Source organism: Achroia grisella, unplaced genomic scaffold, assembly GCF_030625045.1.
Source record: "Achroia grisella isolate CSIRO2021 unplaced genomic scaffold, CSIRO_AGI_Agris_v1 utg540, whole genome shotgun sequence".
In the NCBI taxonomy this organism is placed as follows: Eukaryota; Metazoa; Arthropoda; class Insecta; order Lepidoptera; family Pyralidae; genus Achroia; species Achroia grisella.
Genome location: NW_026712925.1, coordinates 2232169 through 2254796, shown reverse-complemented (window position 1 = coordinate 2254796; position 22628 = coordinate 2232169). Strand labels below are relative to the sequence as shown.

General features: G+C 30.7%; 1 protein-coding gene across 1 annotated transcript in view; it reads right to left on the bottom strand.

The window, feature by feature from the left end:
* Positions 1–21731, bottom strand: part of LOC131847570 (synaptogenesis protein syg-2-like) — a 30555-nt gene extending 8824 nt beyond the window's left edge. The window contains exons 1-8 of the mRNA XM_059197161.1: positions 21580–21731; positions 18861–19069; positions 16567–16677; positions 13419–13625; positions 10459–10604; positions 9800–9950; positions 8478–8608; positions 7551–7710 (exon numbers count right to left, since the gene is read on the bottom strand). Of these exons, the coding sequence (XP_059053144.1) occupies positions 7551–7710; positions 8478–8608; positions 9800–9950; positions 10459–10604; positions 13419–13625; positions 16567–16677; positions 18861–19069; positions 21580–21731 (1267 nt within the window). The remainder of the gene's footprint in view (positions 1–7550; positions 7711–8477; positions 8609–9799; positions 9951–10458; positions 10605–13418; positions 13626–16566; positions 16678–18860; positions 19070–21579) is intronic.
* Between the last annotated feature and the right edge of the window lie 897 nt (positions 21732–22628).

Genomic DNA, 22628 nt, shown 5'->3' with positions numbered 1-22628 from the left:
TGTCCGTTCACTAAAACAAAGCTCTATGAATTAAAGTGAAGCCACTGAACAACAGATTGCTAAGGTAGGTACAAGGATCGCAGTAGTATTAGGCAATAATTTTGATGATTTACTGCCAGCGCCGCCTTCTCCGGCAATTACTATGCGGCCGTTCGGCCACGGAAGGAAGTCGGTACGTCGATCCCGACCGCAATCATTTGAATACCTATTCGCAGACATGTCGGTATTTACAGCGTTGTAACTCATACTATCTATAGCGACATTTTACGGCGGACCTACATGTCATTGTATCCGATGTTTATAGTAGGCTATGTAAATGAAACGTCTAATAGATTGCGCTGTTTCATGTTTACAGTTCGCGTTTCGGCGTGTTCCGCTTGATAAATGCGAAATTTTGTTTTTTACCGGAGGCCACCATTAACTTGGTAATCGTTTTGATGTTTTGAAATAAACTTCCCTATTTTCATTAAGTAAGATATTTTCCTAATGATCTTAACTGAAGATTGAAAATTAAAGGCGGAAATGCGTAATTAGAACTAATCGTAGAACATTACGCACATTCGCTCAGATATGGCGTACTACGACGTTATTAGGTTCGAAGAATCTCCAAGCTATTTTAATCTATAGATTTTATTTACCAATAGAAATTCAGATAACTTTCTAAGCCTAAATCGCGATTAGGTAAATTAAATTTATAGCTATTTGTTGTTCACAATATATAAACTTGATAATTCAGTAGCTAATTAATTTTGGAAACTAACTTGAATACATAATATTAATGTCATTATAAACTAGCGAATCGCATAACGTTCACAACAACAATGGTCATTATTTATATTTTAAAAGTATTAATCATTCACTGCATACCTTTAAATTGTGCGTTAAAAATTATTATTTGCATAAATTATCGTCACATTAACATCATTATTATTAAGTATTTCATTTATTTATACATATGTATACATTATATATAAGAATTCAGCAGTAAGCAGTTATATGTAAGTGTATATAATATGTATTTATTTGACAATATTTATAATAATTAAGTAATGCCTTGACCAGACTCAGTGTTATTACTCCTCTCCATCGTAAGGTTGCGTGGAAGAAATCGCTATTTAGCGATAAGACCGCCCATTGTTACCTCTGTATAGTAATTATGTTGTTTTTATACTCGTATTTGATATACATATTAATTTATATAATTGTTATTTACTGTCAGTGAGAGGAACAATAAAGAGTCTTTTCATTTCAATAATCGTAAATGACTATATAATGTTTCGATTACAAACTGCTATTTACAAACATACTGCAAATATCAGGAAAAAATCTAAATTATCGGAAGAAAACAGAATCAAAATTCAGGGCACGTGAATATAAATATCACACTACTCCACGGATGATATTAATGGTTACTATCGTAAACTATGCAGGTATATCCCAGAAAACAGGAATTTATTAGAGACTTTGTACGAAAGTCGTTATCTTTTACGTTTTATCTAGTATTTCCATTCAATAGTTTGTTTGGCAAGCTGTTGTGGTTTGACGAATAACATATAGAAGTAGAATTTCTAATACCATATAATTATAAAACCCTTAAAATTAAGAATAATAACATATAACCGATACTAAAATCATTAGTTTTGTGACATTTATGGTATTTCATAATGTAATAGTTTCTTGTTTAACTAGCGTAAGTAGCATTATAGTATAAAGAAATATGTAACATGGTATTTACCAATATCACCTTATTTTGAACTCTTTTCGAGTCGTTAAAAGCATCCTTCAAAGGTTATTGTCTAGCTAAGTATTGTCGTACTTATCGTAACTAACAAATGTTTATTTAAACATTACAATAGTTTATTACTCATGAATACAAATATTTGTGTCGTGCGAGGAATTGAACCCGCGTCCATCAGAAGTAAGGCGGTGTGCTAAACCGCTAGACCACCCAGGCCGTCTACCATCTTATTAACTCATATATGTAACAATTGCAAACAACTATTAGAACGATATTATCTTCTTCGACTAGCAACACCAACGACAGTTGTCATTTTCAGCTGGCCGTAATAAATAAATAATTTTTAATAGTCTATCACACGAATATTATATTTTCAATATCGTTATCAGTGATATAATAGTGCAATAAGTGTCGATTATTGTTTGTGTACAATTTGGTAGTGTATTATTTGCAAAAATCGACATCAAAATAGTGTACCGGCCATCTGTCAAACTTCTTTCGTTGGTAAGCAACTAATCTTAAAACTATTTTTATTACTATTTGTTGGACTTATTCAAAGAATTTCATAATATATACAAGTTTTATAGAAATATTCACATAAAGTTAAATTGATATTAATAATTGTGAAGTTCAGTTGTTGCGTACGTCGAAGGAAAAAATATACCCACAAAATATATTGTAAGTAATTTTATGTTTTATATTAATATAATTTGAAGGAAAGGAGCACAATCTAATTCCATTTACTTAATCTTGTAAAATATAGGTTGTATAAATATATCTAACAGAAATTATTCAAAATTTTAACACATAAAATAAGTAAGGTTCAGTTGCTGTTCTCGTTGTGATACTTTGTTTCTTTTAGAAATAACTCACTTCACTCTCCCTAGTAACTATTCATATATTCAATAATGTTATCTACCCGTTCCACAACTGCACGGCAGACAGAGATGAAGCTTAAAGTGGCCCTACAAGAACTTCAGGCATCCAAAGATCTCAGTGACAAGTTGATCAGGGAGAGAGAAGAGAGTTGAAATTTTAAAAATTATAAATAAAAATACCCAATTAAAATCAGAATTGTCAGAACTTCATAATAGTCATCAGGAAATTATTGAGCAGCGGGATCAGCTTCAAGAACTAATAAGTAGCTTTCATCAATGTAGTGACACTCATGAAAGCCTAGGCGTATCACTGAATTGGAACTTGAGTTAAAGCAGGCATATTCTAAAATCAATGATCTAGACACAAGATTGGAATCTCAACAAAATAATGAGATTAGTAATTTATATGAGGAACTTATTAGTGTTAACTGTGTGCCTCCTTCTACTATTCCATGCACCCATCCTGTTGTAATTGACCTTATAGTGATACATCACCTAAATTAGGCAACTATAACAGTAACATTTGTATGTTGAGTAATAATAAATTAAAAAAATATTTAAAACTAAAAAAGTTTATAATTAAGAATCGGAATATATTAAATAAGCGTTGCAAAAAGGGACAGTTATTGAAAAAAAACACTTTAAATAATTTAAAATTGCATGATTACATTAATATATGTGATAATAAGTTAGTGGAAAGCCAAAAGTTATATGACATTGATACAGACTACCTAACTTCAAAAATCAATAGTTTAGAATCTTCGCTTCATGATTTAAATACAAAGTATATTATCTCTTAGAAACAAATCCAGGAGCATATTTTAGCAATGGATGATCTGATTGATGTCAGTAAATACAATGCTGACCGTTTTGAGTCGTTGACTAAGCATTGTACATGTAATCACACAAATATATCAAATAATAATTCAGTTGTAACTATGCTGGAAAATGAAGTTCAGGGTGTTTGTGCCAGTAACTGTAACCCTAAGAGTAGCACAATGGTGTTCTCTGACAGAATAGGCTGTAACTTTGGGTCTATTTTGAAGTATCATCTTAAAGAAACTACTGTATGCCAGAAGCATCATTTACACAAATAATAAATAAAATGAAGTCTACGAAAATGAACAATATGACCACAATTGTGTTATTTTTTGGTATATTCAATTAAATAGGCAGGATATAATTAAAGGAATTGAATATTTATTACAATTAAATGTGTATAAGATTGTATTGTACATCTTCATAAAAAAATTAACAGTATACATTACCTGAACAACTTATTACATACATTGACATGTCGTCATAGTGACATTTTTACATTTTTTGATACTAATAGTTTTATTAGTGATTTTTATTTGACAAAAGATACAATGTATCTCTCTAAATTATCTAAAAATAAAATAGCCACTTTAGTGGCTTATAATATTGACTACATGAACAGTTTACATGGTAAACTTAAACATAAAAATACTGACATAACAAATAATTCTATTAATATTTGTGACATAAATACTATGACTGCAGATTTAAACTGCTCACAAAGACAAAGGGAAAGCAATCAGAATTAATAATTGTTCATCAGAACATACAAAGTTTTCCCGGCAGCGAGTTAATTATACAATTATTTTTAGAAAAGTATAATATTGATATTGTCTGTTCACAGAACATTGGCTTAAAGAGAGCAATATGATGTTCAATTTAAATAATTATAACGTTGTCAAATAGAAAGTCAGTTAACAGAGGCGGGTCTATGATAATTGCAAGAAATAATATTAAAGTAAAGGAACGTGCTGACATTGTTAGACTTTCTATTGAGTGTTGTATAGAATTATCTTGTATAGAACTAGAAAATTATATCCTTATATGTGTGTACAGGCCTCCTAATAGTGATTACAATGTATTTGAAGGGGTGATGGAGGATATATTAAAAAAAATATTTAATAGTATTAAAAAAATTATTGTATGTGGAGATTTTAACGTTGATATTCTTTGTAACACACCCACATGTACAAAAATTATTAGTTTATTTCAATCATTTGATTTAAGTCATGTCTTTCATGAACCCACTCGTGTAACTGCCACGTCTGCTACTTGTCTTGATAATGTTTTTTGTAACTGTGAGTATACAGAAAAATTCATAATAAATAAACTTCCTTCAGATCACTGTGGTCATTGTTAAGTTTAACAGTCAGATCAATAAAGTCAACAATAATAAAAAATCAAAAAGACAAATAAATGTTTACAATATTAACAAATACAAAAGCGCGATTAAAAATAAATTGGATTTGCTGTTACAATCTAGTAATAATCCTGATTATCTTTACACCAAGCTAATTACTATTCTATCAGGAGAATATGAACAATTTTTCAAAAAGAAGTTTATGTTAAATCTAAATTCACGGAATGGGCAACAGTAGGTATACTTAAAAGTAGAAATATTTTGTTTGATTTATACGATCAAAAAAAATATCGATTTGATGACAAATTCACCACTTATGTGAAAAATTATTCAAAAATTTTTAAAAAAGTTTGTATTACGGCTAAATCTAATTATATTAATAAACAAATTAACCAGTCTTCTGACAAAATTAAAACCATCTGGGGCATTATAAATAAAGAAACCGGAAGATCTAAATTAGCCTATAATCAATTTGCATTAAATTATGATAATAAATTAATAACAGCAACAAAAGATGTAGTTAATGTTTTTGAAGATTTTTTTGCTAACATTCCGATTAACATTACATCTTCTCTGGACTCATCTCCATCTCGAGCAAAAATATTACTAGAGTCTAATATCGGTTGTTGTGCTTTAAGATTTAAATTTTCACATGTTAGCCCCGTTCATATCATAAAAATATTCAAACATCTAAATTTAAAAAATACAGAGACCTTTGGGGCATGTCTGTAAAAGTAGTTAGTTCTTTCATAGATATTGTTGCTCCATATCTAGCTACTATTTTTAATAAATGTATTGATAATGGCACTTTTCCACATTTAATGAAATTTACAAATTAATCCCACTATTTAAATCAGAATAAATTTGAGCCAGGGAACTATAGATATCTATTTTGCCAGTTCTAAGTAAGGTATTTGAAAAGATAATGTTAAATCAAATGTTACAACACTTCAGGGATAACCGACTGCTTCACAGTCAACAATATGGTTTCACCGCCGGCAAGTCTACCACTGACGCAGGTGTAGCGCTGATAACACATATTTTCCAATCATGGGAGAAGTCACAGGATGCACTCGGAGTTTGTTGTGAGCTATCAAAGGCATGTGATTGCGTGGATCATAAAACACTTTTGTACACATTATGGTATAAAAGATAATGATCTATTAATGAGAACTTATTTAGAGGATAGGGTCCAAACTGTAGATATTGACGGTATAAAATCTAAGTATTGGGATGGGCGTTCCACAAGAATCTTATTTCTCTTTTTAATTTACATAAATGACCTTCCCTTTATGGTAGAGAAAATTGCAGATATAGTGCTGTTTGCGGATGATACTTCGTTAGTGTTTAAAATTGGACGTCAAACTAATCAATTAGACGATGTAAATTGTGCTATGTCTGCTATATTAAATTGGTTTACATGTAATAACCTATTATTAAATTCCAGCAAAACAAAGTGTATAAAATTTACACTTCCTAATGTAAGACCAATAAATACACAGTTATTGCTTAATGATGAAATAGTAAATTTTGTTAATGATACAGTTTTTTTAGGTATAACAGTGGACTCGACCCCGATTCAGTTCAGCAGCATATGCAATTAGAAGAATTAGGCAATTAACAGACGTGGCGACGGCTAAACTTGTATACTTTAGTTATTTCCAATTATGTCATATGGTATACTACTGTGGGGTAAAGCAGCCGATATAAATACTATATTTATTTTACAGCCATACGTTTTATGGTATGGGTTCAAGAGAGTCATTACGTCAGTGTTTTAAAGATTCAGATATCCTCACCGTTACTTCACAATACATTTATGAGAATATCATGTATACACGGAAGAATTTAGAGAGTTTTAGAAAACTTAAAGACTGTAAGAAACTTACGCAATAAAAATAAGCTAATTTTACCTAAATGCCGCCTGCACAAAGTCAGTAATTCATTCTATGGTAATTGCAAGATTTTATAATAAACTGCCAGAATCTGCACTAAATCTGACAGAGAGGCAATTCAAATCTTATATTAAACAATTTTTGTGTAAGAAAGCCTATTACAGGATAGACGAATTCATAGACGACAACATATCAAGTAAATAACTAGTTATTAGCATACAACGTTATAATTTAATTTTCTCATTGCTTTCTTGATTTAATTGATTAATTTTAGAAATATGAAAGCGTAGCGGTTTTTGTATTGATTGCCGCATGCATTCTTATGTAAAATGTGAATACTATAACGTCAGATAGCAATTGTAAGTAGCTTTGACGTAGTCTAGTGTTTTGAGTAGTCATGCTCACTAAAATGTCCAGACTTTTGGCGGCGTGGTGGGCCGGGTCATTGGGCTCAGCGCAGTGATGGCTGGCTCATCCGTCATACTCGTGAACGGGTGCTGTGCTGCTTGTAGGGACTGGTCTGCTCTAATCACTATGACTGATTTCCTCTTATTAATTGTTTAACCAGTTGGTTATATATTCAATATTATTTCTATTTGAGTATTTAATAGAATTAGTGCTAATTGGTGGTTTGTATTCACACACTTAAACTTAAAAATGTAAAGTAATAATAAAATTATTTAAAAGAGCAACACGCAAGTTTCTTGCTCGTTCTTCTTGTGATGAGACAGCTTTCCGAACGAGCGGTAGATTAAAAAAAAAATGTAATGACTATTCAAAAGTGCTTCAATGTAAGTTTATTTGAATAAATGATTTTCTATTCTATTCTATTAATAGGTGTTTTTATAAAAAGTACATACACTGCACTCTCAGTCGCACGATGTCACTGGATGTCTCGCCCCTAGTGTTTGCAGCCCGGCATGAATAACCTCCAGCTTCTCGCCTCGTTACCTTTTGTAACACGAGTGACCGCGTACTGAGAATGATCCCTGACGACATGTTCTGCGTCACCGGCCTATCCTAGAATGGATACTAGATTTTATTTATATACTAGCAAGATATTATTTTATTACCTGAGCCCGAGACTTTGTACCCGTATAACTTTTTTGTTTGTGAACCGATTAGGCAATGCATTTTCGGTGATTACAAAATAGCGATACATTTTTGATCAGTTGAAGTTTAAGAAACTTTACCTGAATTTACCTTGATTACATACATGTAATTACACACACTAACATATGAATATTAAAGATATTAATATTAATGTTGTGTTAACACATATTAGTGTTACATGTGAATATTAATATCGTTAAACGAGTTGTCACATAAATAATTTTCATATTTGTTTCAAAGTTCCACTGTGGTCACGAACTGACTGGAGTAACAGCGATGTCACTCTTAATAGGTGCTAGCAGTTTCTTCAACTAGCGTCACTAGCAGTAGATTGACCAATGAACAATCACGACACAGTACTCACGGTATCCGTTAATCGTGTTAAAACTCGTTTAAACGTATTACGTAATGTTACTAAATGGAAAGTTTAAAAATAAGCAGTGGGATAGAAACAAACGAGTATGTATAATTTTCAAGCAATTCTCCATAACAATTAACTTAATGATACAATATTTTCAAACATCATTGATAAATTTTATTTATCTCATGTAAATATTATTCTACTAATCGGTCAATTATTATTATAAATATTATTTGGAATATTACAAATATATGTTAACCAGGTACCTACATATAAACTATCAAAATATTTTGTATGTATTACTCAAACTTACATTATGGTACCAGGATATCCGATGCTCTCGGGGATTCGCTCTTACGTTACACTCGAAGTATACGTCATCACCTTCTTTTATGTCATGTGGATTGAGAGTACTGCCTAGCGATAACGTCACCAGTGGGCTGTCTGGAGAGAAGATCACTTTTAATGCTACAACTAGTACTAACCCTCGACTTTGTATGCATTTAAAAAATACTGCATAGGTACATCCTTTATCTAGATACAATCTATCTTAACACGTGATAAATTAAAATTAAAATTCAGTCTTGATAATAAAATAGACAGACACGTAGATAGACATTTATAACTTTAAAACTTTATGTTTCTAATTGATTACCAAATAACATAAAGTTTTATATAACCGTCAAGAAAGTTTAAATTTATTACGAAATCTTATTGATTTCAACTACAACATATCGAAAAATAATAGCTGTCCCTATTAGTTACAGTTTAAACTTAATTTTAACCTGGTGGTTGGTGGCAAAAATATATCATACAATACTTTGTAGAAATTCTATGCATGCAATGAGTTGAAAACATCATAATAATTAATAGTGATGCAATTGAAAAAGATGGAATCGATTCTAATTTACATATTATGCGACGCGAATCAATGTTCTTACTGTTAAGTTATTGAACTTATATAATCAACATATATAGTAGTAGAAATAGACTAGTAGTAGAAAGGCATTGTAGGTGAATATTAACTGCATATTTATTTGTGACTTGTTTTTATATTATTATATATCGCGTAAGGTTTTAAAACATATGTATTACCAGAGTTTGTTCAAAAACTGCCTGAAAAAAGATTTAAATATGGTAAAAAACACTATCTTTGTAAAGTGCTTATTATAAAATTGAAGAGTTTGTAAATGATAATAAAGTTTTTTTAGAAAAATATAAAATGCATAGCGCTGACAATGTTATATGATTGCACTAGAAATTAGTGCATAGTGGTTTCTATGTTGATAATCGCATGCCTCTTACTTGTTATAATAACATTTATTTATTTGAAAGAGCAACACACTAGTTTCTTGGTCATTCTTCTTGTGATGAGTCAGCGTTTCGAATGAGTGGTAGAATAAAAATATGACTATTCAAAAGTGCTTGAATTTATTTGAATAAATAATTGAATAAATTTGCATAATATATTACAAATAAAAACAATAAAATTTGTCAGTTCTGATTGTATTGACTGAAAGATGTGACTTACCATGAGTGTCTCCAGTGTTTACATAATTTAATACATCTACTTTTGATTTCCATTTGTATTCAAGTATTATTATAATATTGATATGAAATTAAAACAATACTAACATACAACATTTAGCTGTAAGTGGTCGTCAATTGCTTTTGTAGGCAGCGTTGGGTTGGTGGCCACACACTTCACAATAGCGCTGTTGTCCGCTGGAGTGGGCGTATATGTCAACGTGCTAATTGACCATGTCTCATTCGACTGCGCAGTTACCTATACATATAATGAAAAACATATCTCTTTAGATTAAACACGGTTTTACTATTAATCAAATTACTATACACAAAAATAAGAAATCTTCTTTTTACCTTAGTAAAATAAGTATGTATTTCACGTGTAATTAATTTTTATACTGGACACACTTTAATTAAGATTAATTATATATATTTTATTTATTTAAAAATACCCAATGTGTTATTCGTAAAGGAAATGTTAAACTGAAAGCCAGTAATATTATTCCACTTACGTTACTAAGTGAACAAATTTGAATAAGTCCATTGAAATTAGTTTTTAACATCTTCATACAAAACTGACGTATTCAATGTTATGTGACAATTAAAAAATAAACAGGTTACCACTTTGTGTTCTAGTGAAAGTTGTTAATGTAATTCTTCTCGGTATTTGACTTGATACGCTCTTTATGAATAATACTATAACTTTAAATGTACGTGCAATGCTACAATGCACGTACATTTAAAATTACATATTTTTGCTAGATTACCTTTCCTTTGTCGAAACTCCTGTTGTCCTTGTACCAGGCAATCTGGGCTGATGGTCTACTACCTTCGGCCATACAGCGTATAGACGCAGATGTACCCGCAAGAAATTGCTGTGGCCGATTTAATAATGAGACGGAAATTGGAGCCACTGGTGGAAAGAAACGATAATTTTTTATCAATAAATAAGTAATGAGTAAAATTCAATATGTGATTCAAAAATATATTTTTTTTAAATGCACATATTATATTTTTAGAAAATGGTAGCTGTACGTATACATATGCAATTGTATATTATTGTCAGCAATAATATAGAAGTATGAACAGTCACATATATACATTATGCCACCCTTTATGTATTTCTAGTACAAAAGATTCATTCAGCTTTCATAACTCATTCTTCAAACAGAAAAACATAGTTTACAAAAAACGTTCCGTAGTGTTCTGCATTCTACCATTGTATAAGATCAATGTGTAAATTAATTCAAATATTATAACTTTAATTGGAATTTCAAACAAGCTGATGGCCCACCTCATGGTAATCGGTAACCGTAATAGACATTACCCTATCATAAGACACCCGTGATACCACTCATGCGTTATTCTAAAGATTTCAGATGCCAAGCTTTACCTAATTCTAGACTATAACTGAAACACAGTTCATAAGCTGTGCAAACTGCTTGGCGGCAGAAATAGGTGACAATAAAAAGTTACCTACCTAGTGCGTACCTCAGCACTAGGTAGGTAACTTTTTATTGTCTACGTTGGTAAAATAATGGTAACAGTAATTCGATTCTAATTATGGTTTAATGAAAAATGTAAAGAAGTTCCCCAACTGCGACGTAATCCAATGAGTGCGTGGCCTAGTTGTGGCAAGGTGGAGTACACACCAGCAATCACGGGGGACTATAATTAATTACTCGTTTCAGTTTCACAGGGAACTCGCCAACGTAATGAATTTCTACGATTTCCAACGAAAATCCAGTAAGTAACTAAAGTGGAAATAGGTTTTTATTTTTGTAGTTCCAACTTTTAATTGCAATATTGCTCACTAATTTATGTCAATGTTTTATAGAGTCAGTGAGAGTACAGTCTGAAATTTTCTTATTAAGCATTTGCCTTCAAAGTGTTATTATACAGTTTATAAACCTTCAATTAACAAGAATCGAATCAATAATTTAAATTCAATCGATTTTTATTATTTGAAGGTTGTAAGCCTATTAAACTCTTGATAGGAATATTATGAGTAACTGACTTGTAATAAAATACAGGTCATATCAACGTTTAAATATTATTTACGTTTATATTCCGATTGCAAAATTTACTTTAAATATATATGTATATCTAATGTGTATGTATTGTTTATTAAGTAAATTTACTGACTTTAATTCTTTTCAATGTTTTTTAATCTACAATTATATATTTTTTAAACTATATCAACTAAAAAAGGTTTTGACCTGAAAAATAGCTCCTGAACTATATATATATACATATATCTACATTATTAACTTTTCTAATTAATATCAGAAATCTCTATTAAAATTAATCTATTGCAAGTTAATATGCCTTAACATATTGCATTTTATGTCAATAAAATTCACTTAAATATGATTAAAGTTGCTTTTTACATTTATTAGATATCATAAGCCGTATTTTACACAAGACTGACCAAAGCAAATGAATTGTGATTAAATTAGAGATGTTTGATTTTTAACAACACCAGTGCGTACGACACTTCACACTCCACACTTCGTTATTACTGAAATATATTAATTTCTGTACGAATCAGTGATACGTATTTAAGTTGACGGCCACGGTGGTCTATTGCTTAGCCATAGCGTCTTACTTCCAATGGTCGCGGGTTCGATTCCTCACACAGTGCAAACATTTTTATTCATAAATTTGATTGTTTGTATTGGTTTGAGTGTTTTTTATGTTATGTGTGTATTTATAAAAAAACCAAAACATATTTTTAGATATCAGTTTTTTAGTACCCATTACACAAGATTTGCTTAGCTGAGACTAGTTAGCGCAGTGTGGATTGTCCAGGCTTATAATTTTATTTTAAACTCGTTCATATTACATTTTTGTATGCAGATAAGTGTCTTATAAAATACTGCTACGTTGAATTTATGAATACGCTACATATTTTGTCTCGACTCTGGGTTTTATGAATTAAAAATCTACCTTCGTACAAAATTGCAAAGTCTATAGGTTGTACATTGCTTTTTTACAAATATTACCCAAAATTATTTACTAAAACCTTAAAATTAAATCCATTACCGCAACTAATACGTGACTTCAAAAGAGTTGTACGAGTACATCGATATTTTTTCACTATATAAATATTTACTTTATAATATCAAAGGCTTTGGTAATGTCATTATATTCTGTGGCATACCTACATTGCAACTGACATGTTTTCTGATGGTAAAATAGTGTTTGCAGTTTGCAGGTAATAATTTTTTTAAATGTTTTATGACACACTTACGGATCGTTCATGAAAACGACTATACCTACAGATATAAGCAACAACAGGGTAATCATATATATTCATATTATATTCATAACATATTCTGCTTATCATTTTCTATATAATAAAATAGTAGCTAATTGTTCCGAGTGGACAGTTAAAGCTATCCTTTTTATTTATCATTTTTAATCAATGGAATATGAGATCCTATAAAATACACTAATTAAAGGTTTAATAACTAGTACATAGAAAAAAGTAAATGTATGTAATATATACAATAGATATTAATAATTATTGAGTATTGTCATCTAATAATGTTTTAGGATTTATTCTGAGGTATTGATGCCATGCTTCTATTTTACCACACACGTTTTTTTATTCTAGATGTCCTTAATACAACCCGTGCAACCGGACAACAGATGAACTATAATTATTCTCAAATTTACGAAATGTCTGAAATTAGAAATAACAAAGTATTGAAATAAAACTTACAATTCATTTCTAATCTGACAGATTTCTCCTGAGGTTGCACTAGATGGGTATTTGCTGCTCTGCATTTAAAGGTAGTGTTGAGGTCCTCTCTCTTCAAATGTTGGAGTTCAAGTCTATTCACCACCACGTGTGTATCAGTCTTCACGCCGATGTATTGAGGAGCTGGGATGCCATCTATCAGCCATGTGACCACCGGCTCTGGACGGCCTAGTAATAAACAATTATATTTAATCACAATATTGAAGTAAATAGTTACAATAACATTTTGATACTGTCAAAATCGCTCATATACAAAGTGATATGGGTGACTGATTAATAATGCTATTAAATCAACATTAAATTTGCCTTTTGTAACCAATTTTACGAAGCGTATAATTATGGTTTACTTAAGTATAAGTATTGTATACTACAAGCACATTTATTAAATTAATCTAATAAATAGGCATTGAAACTTAAGGCCTTAAACTTATACGGTTTAAACTTAATGGTACTTATTCTTAAAAAAAGATATCTTTACAATATATATAGTCACATAGAGAGGTTTCTTTCCACTGGGCTTGAAGAAAATAAAATAAGCGTTAAGCTGGATTAAGCACCGTGTCCTAGGAATTACTACTTAGAAGGCTGAAGTCGGGAAAATTCCTCGATACCCTAGAACTTTGTATTGACATTCGTTCCTCGTTGAATTCAGTGAATTGTTTATTTTATATCATTAATTATTCGTCGAATTAAACATAATTCTCATTAAAATTAAATAGTAAAAATTATATTTGTTTAAACGTCTTACAGCCATCTGTGGGTCTTATCATTTCAACGAAATATAACGGGCTTATCTCTCAAATCCCACCAGAGGTGTCAACAAAACCGACAGAAAGCTGTTCGGCTACAAGATTAAATAAAGAAATATTGGCAACTTTCCATAACTGTTAGTTTAGAAGCCAAAACTCTAACTTCACTACGACATTACTATGAGATGTACTCCCTTACATATATAGATATAAATATATATAAAGTCCACGAATTATTAACCAAAACCTCTATTGTTAATCTAACTATCTAAATCTAATACAAAATTCGTACTTCATTCACATATGTCGTCTTTTGCGTGCATATCGGTTGCGCTGACTCTTGACTACTTCCGAACAATATATGACTAAGTTAATCAAGATAGGTTTCCTGAGCTTACTCCAATATTTGCATTCATCCACTTTCACATAATTTTTATATATCTGTATCGCAAATCATTTATATGATTCAGCATTCTTTCTTTTATTGTTATTATTATACCTTTAACATTATAAGATTAATTATAAAATATTTCCTAACAAAAAAGAGCAACAATTTGTAGAAATGTAGATGCTACGTGTTTATATTTCTCAAATGAAGGCCTCGGTAGTCTAGTAATCAGTCTTTTTTCCGATGGTCGAGGATTCTATTCCTGCATAAACATTTGTATTCAAGAGAATGACTGTTTGTATTAGTACGTTATTTACAAAACAATACATTTGAATATTTCTATTAGTTGTCTAGTAGACATAAAACAAACTCTGCTTAGCTTGTGATGAGAATTGTCCAGAGTTTCTTATATGTAATTGTTGTCATTTAAAATTTACATTATTACACTTGTCGCAGTCTATTTGTAGAATTTGTCATTAAATATATTCTAGCTGTATTCTCAAAGGAACCGTTTCCGGTTACGATTAAGTGAATGCGGACTACAACGTGTTGCACACTAAATGCAGAATTTTTCAGCAGAGTCGCTTTTGTTATATATCTATTTGTTTATATATTTATCAGTATCAGAATTGCATCATCGAAGATCAAAATAACACAAATAGGTTGATCCCCGGCCACATTGGATTCAAACATACTGAGCAAAATATGGATATGTCTAGTGTTGTGTTTACTACAACCACAGATAGAATAATAACATACTACAATGTTAACATTTGACAATGCCTCTGACCACATCAGCATATTATTATTAGAACGAATACTAAAGTTCTCCATATAAGTATCGTTATTTGAAAGTGTTAAATTCTAACCCAGCGCTCTATAGAAAGCACATAATTAAATATGGAACTGATAAGGCTCAGGGGACGAGTTCACCCGGTGTCCACCCTGCTGCATCATCACAATTGTTGAGCACACAGGAAAGATAATCCGCGGCGAATACTGGCGCTCCGCCAACCTCCCATACTGCGGACTTTCAATGAAGCCATCCGAATGGAATATCTCTTCCAATGTTTCCATAAAAGAAATCGGGCAATAGAAAAATTGAACTGAATTGTTCGTTTAAATTTACTTTTAGCTACATTTAGCACGTCAACGTGTCTACAATGTTCCGTTTTAATTCTGTGTTATCTTTGTTTTCTCGTAATGCTTATTGACCTTTATTTTTCAGTCAACGTTTCCAAAATAAAAATTAATATTCGTTCTCATATTAGAATGTGAATGAATAGACGTACTGTTATAAAACTGAAATATAATTAATACATTAACAGATTAGTCACAAAATTGTGGCAATGCATAAATATGAGAAGATGCTTCAGTAAGTAACCAACATGGATTTCAAATGTCAAGTTTGGTCTTTATTACTTTATTGTTTCACGTTTAACAATTTATTGAAATATATATATTTCAGTTTTGATTTGATTGAAAAATTGCAGTTTTGATTATAATCAAAACTGCAATTTTTAAAAAATGCATATGCAATTATACACTATTTAATACTCTTTTACTAACAATTAAATTAATAAATTAAATAGTTAATGCCTATATAGTTATTAATATATTATGTCTACATATAAAAATAGAAAATTAGTATGATAATAGCATATTTCTGGCATACATTCACAACTATTATCAGATACAGGATAGACAGAAAAATTATCAACTGTCAGAACTATCAAACACGGTAAGCGCAACATTTGATATGCCCACATTTCGCTTGGTAGGTATATTTAAAACCAACATGACAGTTGGTAAGCCTTGGACCGTCTCTCGAATTAGTAAATCGGTGTTTTATGATTGGAGAGTCGGCTAGAAATTTACAATCACACAGAATAGTTTTCGGTCTAAATAGATATAGTAAATTAGGTCACAACGATATTATATAATCAAAGATAAGAATTCATTATCAACTTACCACCTCGTACTTCACAAACTAGTACTAAAGCTGTCCCTTCTTCTAAAGGACCGACAACGCCAGATACATCAGCTCCAGACTTGTCGTAAAGCAGCATTTGATGAGGAGGCACTGTAAGAGAGTGAAAATCATTGAAAAGACTTAATATTAATTTTGGCCCATCATTCATTAGAGTTCGCTAATGTGGTATGGTACAAGTGTGTTACGACAACTGATTTATAACATTGTATAGACCAACTTTGGTGGCTATTTTGACTAGATTAATGAACAGCTCTTCAGATTGCGATAGAAGCTTGATACCTAATTTATATTTAGATTTATTTTATGACGTACCATTAGAATAAACTAAAAACAAATTTGTCTAATAAATATGTATATATATGTATTACGTCATTATTGTCACATGGTCATGACATCCTGTACTATAAAAAATATATACACTGTATCTCAGAAACGATTCTAATTATTTCAATAAAATATTGTACTCCGATAATTGACTGTTGTCGAAGTTTATATTTATTGGATTTTCTCAGTACCTACTTTCTTATAAAAATTAAAACAAAATACCGTAATGTAATGCGCTATAAATGAATAAAACACTTTATATTATATTGATTACATATTCACATAATAATTAATTGAAGTAATAAGATACCGCGTTACTGTTACGTTATTAAAATAAGTATACATTTACATAAATCTCAGAACACTTGAGCTCTAATTTTCATCTTATTGACTTTCATGAATACGCCGAGGACACTCGCATTTGAAAGCTAAAATTAAGCGAATGAACATTCATATTAACCCCAACATGCGATATTACACGGGCGGCTTTATTTGATTATTAATTGACACCATTAATTGAAGCCCTCCGCTCCCAATGGTAATTGGATATTTTATGATGTTATGAGTTAGGCTGATTATATAAGTGAGTTCTTAGGCGAAACAGTCTCTTTGTCTAACAAAGACAGCTAGTAAATTACCAGGCTGCTCAGTCTAATGGATTTCAATAGCGTTGCATATATGCAATATAGGCTTAGGCACTCGTAAATACATTGTACTGCGCAAAAGAAATTTTCTTCCCTCACATCTTTTGCTTGCGTCTTTCGCGCGTTGAATAGGGCAATTTATTTGAAAACTCCGCGGTAGTTTACTCGACATTTACAGATCCTATTTATTTTTTATCCTTTGCTTAAATCGTTCCTTTTTAGAATGGCATTGCACTGAAAATAAGCTTATTATAACGACTTATTCACTGAAGTCACGCGAAACGGAACAAAACTATGAATAAAATTGCTTTTAAATGTAATGAATATGTAATGTATAAATTGGTTATAATTAGCTGTGTTATTACTAAAAATAAAAAAGTCATAAAAAACAAAGTTAAATTCGTGAAGAATGTAATTAATTCCTCGAGAATCCTAACATTGAAGCGGACAAAGTTATTACCATCCTGATAACGTCAGAACAAAGGACAATTTGATCTATTCAAAACTAATTTCCTTTTAAATTTAACCTGTCTCCTGCAGATTTTATCTGTGTCACCGTCGGAGCATCGTTTTTATCAGTTACTGTGTTAGCAACCTCAGTATAGGAGTCGACAGTTGATAATTAAAATGTCTACGGGATGTCATTAGCCCCGACCGCGATGCTCCCGTGATAGCTATATTGATTCCTTGTCGCCGCCTCATAAAATTTTCATTTTGCTAAGTTAAAAAGGTTTATATTGGTTTACTTTTATATTAATTCTATTTATGCTTATTTACTGTTACTCATATTTTCATACACTGTTTCGACAATATGGAATTAATTTACAGTTTGTAATATAATATACTTTATAATATAAATAAATCGACAACACTCTACAATTGATCCTGTTATACTTTAATAGAGAGTAAAAATATACTTGAATTGAAAATTTTCTCCTATTTGAATATTAACGAACAAATTTTTGCCTTTAGTCTTTACGGCCTATTTGTATAGTAGATTTGAGTAGTAACAGAGAGTATGATAGAAAATAATGACTACTAAACAACTAAATTAGTTGAGCTACTCTAAAAATAACCCAACCTCAGTAAATTAAAACTATTTTAGTTAAATTTTCAATATATTGATGTAATAGAGATTCGGTTTATTAAAAAATAATCAAACTATTTTAGTTATCACTATTTTTCAGTAAATAATAAACCTAATAACCTAATAAACCTTTATGTAGTTATTTAATACTAATGTTTTGTAGTCACTATTTCAATTTATCTTACAGTGCAATACAATACAAATTATTGTATATTTACCTATAACAGTAAGTCGAATCTGGAAGTTTCTTGTCGGCGAGTTCTTGAAGTCGACTCGGCATCTGTAAACTCCTTCATCGTCCAATTGTACTGAACTCAATGTCAACGCTGCTGGCCTCGCAACTGTTGCGAAATATGCCCGAGGACCGAAAGCACCGGGGTCTGACCATTGCAGTGCTTTGTTGAAGGAACGGCCACGGACGTCGAAACTGTTTGGCAAAAACAATGAACCATAAAAACAAATTTTATTGAATTAGTTGTTATTCTGCGGAAGTCCATTTTATTTCTTAATAACAGAGGTCTTAATGATTCCAGTGAGTGTAGTTAATTATAAATAATTACTAATATCTAGGACGCTACACAGAGGTAGAGTAAAGAAGTTAAATAATCTATATTGTTTCCGGCCTGAAATGCAATACCTACTTATTTTCCTAGTAAAGCAGAAATATTAATATCACCATGCATGTCATTATTACACCAATGTAAGTACAGATACATTATTTAAAATTTATAAAATCCAAAAACTGCCATATTGTTGCTAAAATTCATTTTCACTTAAAAAAAGACTGTCAAACCTAGAATAAAAGAAAGAGGGTGTCCTGTGAAGTTTTTCAATTTCCGGACACGGTACATTTTCTCAATTTACCGACCTCCGTCCTAATTTATACAGCAAGAAGCTTTGAGAGATGATTTTGATTGTACACCCTGCTGTTCCCAGGTAAAAACAATTTAAACACGCTTTTTATGACAGCGTTATCTATGCAGAGCGCTTGTTTCTCCTCGTTATAGCCTTAAAGAATCTTATAATTGCAATTTTAGGTAGATAATCGTTGCCACAGTATCTGCAGTCCATATTTAAATAGGAATACTTAGAGTAAGACGCTACGACGAGTAAGATTTTTGTGCGTTATATTTTATAGAAAAAAATTGGAGAAAATTAACAAACTGTTCGAGACAATACAGTATTATTTTTGATATTTATCTTAGGAAATTATAAATAATCACTAACGACCTACACCTCCTTCACTTGTATTGAATCCTACAGTCACGAAATACAAAGTATCTATTAAGAATTTGCTAAGGCCACGTTTTCGTCAAAAGCTTTTTGTATTATACATAAAACATTTTTAAATAACTATTTTTTAATGTCTTTTGAAATGTGTAACTTGGCTTCTGAGTATGATACCTACACATCAATATTGATACATAATGTTGATGCAGATAATGGGCTAGGGAAAATTGCTCTTTAATATATACACAGTCGAATCACTTTATTCCTTATACATATATGAACATATTTATGATGAACCCTTTCGGTATAATAAAGAGCTTGCTTGTTATTCATTCATTTTTATATGTTTGTCGTATTATAATAATGTGAGTATAAGTACAATTAGGAGAAGGATTAATACATATATTGTATATACTTAAGCCTAATCGTGTATTGATTTAATATTCTTTTATGGGTATATGTTACTAAAACTCTTAATTTCTTTAGGTAAGCATAGGTCGGCAATTGATTTTTATATTCCATCTTTAAGTTGTTATTAAAATAAGTATTATTCACATTATTACGATTTGTTGATGGCTTTGATCTGTTTATAGACTTTGCCTTTGACAGGCTATAAAAAAAAACAAATTGTATTTGACGATAAAAGCTTTACAACACCAGAAAGCTAAATAATTTCAAGGTGAAACACAAACAACGTTTTATTTATGAAACATTCAATTTTCATTTATAATATTATATTTCTGAAATCGTCTATAAAATTATTAATCAAAGCAACTTCTAAAATATCGACATTCTCAATTATTATGAATAAAATATATAATAATTCATCTATAACATTTTCGACAAAAGCTGTCATCTTTGAAGGATCGCGCTTTTGTAAATTGTTCAACTATCTTTCTTTTTAGGTTTAAAGCTGTTATTGTTAAACGTTTTATTACGGAACTGGGATCTTATCATGTATTGGTATTTTTGTTGGGATTTCGGATTTTTCGACTATTGTAATCGGAATCGGCCAATTCGGTCTCATATTTTCGTTCTTATTAGCGCTAGATCGGATATTCGACTATCCGATCGGAGATTCAAAAATATATTATACATATAAAATATTAATGAGAAAATATTTTCAATTCTACAATTTTTATAACATCCCTTCAATTTACAAATGTATGTATATATCGACAAAACCTTCGTGGTCCTCAAATCGTCAAGTGTGATTTTCTTAACGAGCACCCCGTGACGTCTTAAGTGTGTTTCGTTGTAGGTAAGTCGTAGCTAATTGGATTGGCCCGGCTTCCGTTCATCCGTTTAAGGTGCCGCCTGACGGTTCATTAGGTCCGACTTAACGCTGTTAATTAACGCATTCATAACTTTATTTCTAAATATACGTCACATGTGGTAGATGCACGTTAGTGCTACATTTAAATGAAACCTCCTCAAGTGAACCCAATACACTGAATATGAAGATGAGTAGTTAACAAACAGATATTAACTAGGGAAGCCGATTTAAATAACTTTGGGGGCTCAAGGTATAAACGACAGACAAGCGTAGTAAGTCACCACTTAATATGACTCATGTGCAGTTTTAAAGAGATCTAGTGTAGAGTCTGCCTCGTATGTATTGCTACTTAGGTATTTATTTTAAAATTATTGTAGTTTTCTATTAAGATAAAAAAAAATTGCGACACAATTACTAAAAACTTAAAATACCTATATATTGGTTTTCCACCACTTTTTCTAAACCAAAGCACCATATAAACCCGATCTTCATTAGCATCAGGTGTGACGTCACACGGCAATGATGCCGTCCGGCCAAGTACTGCGTCCACGTCAACTGTCGATACTGGAACAAAAGATATCATTATTTATTTACTTTTAAAAGAAATATGTTACTGTAAACTTATATTATAGAATACGTATAATTAATAAAATTCACGGGACTTCCCACATTTTATTTTACTTGACTTTTACTAATGATACGTATAAATAATGACCTCGTCAAATGTAACACTATATTATAGAATTTCAAACGCTTATTTCCATACGATTTCAAGACAATAATATTGTTAATAAAATCTGTCTGATATAAAATACTATCAATAATATAAAATTTCAATGTATTTTTTTGTAATAATATTTTTACTGGTGAATAAAAACATTAGTATTCTATTAACATTAAATTAACACATTATTTAAAAGTTGAAATACAATTCTTACTAGACAATGATAATTCACATTTTTCTGTATAAAAATGTAGGTTCGTACATTAAATAATGTTTTCATTATAACCTTATTCCAATTTTAGAAACAATATAACAATGAAATACAGATTAATAATTGAGCTAATTTAGAACAATGAATATACCTAATCGTACCGCATAATAAATCATAAACGCAAATTTGAATAATATTTCAATGCGATTTTTATCCAGTTCGTTATGCGATTTCGAGATGGATGACATTCTCGAGGTCAGCCCATTTACATTTAGAATTAATCCAAAAAGGGGACGTTAAAATAAAATTTATTACACCCTAGATAAAAAAATAACTGGCAGCATAAGACACTTTTCTACGGTTTATAATAAAATAAGAAAGAAAAAAAGTGAAGAAAGGAATCCCCCGTGTAATACATTTATTCATTACGAAAGTAATTTAATGAAAAAGCCTGTGAAAGCCCAGTTAGGGCCTATCAGTCACTGTTCCGTATGCAAGTAAATGTTATAGTTGTAGTATCCTTACTTATTATAATAAATAAATTA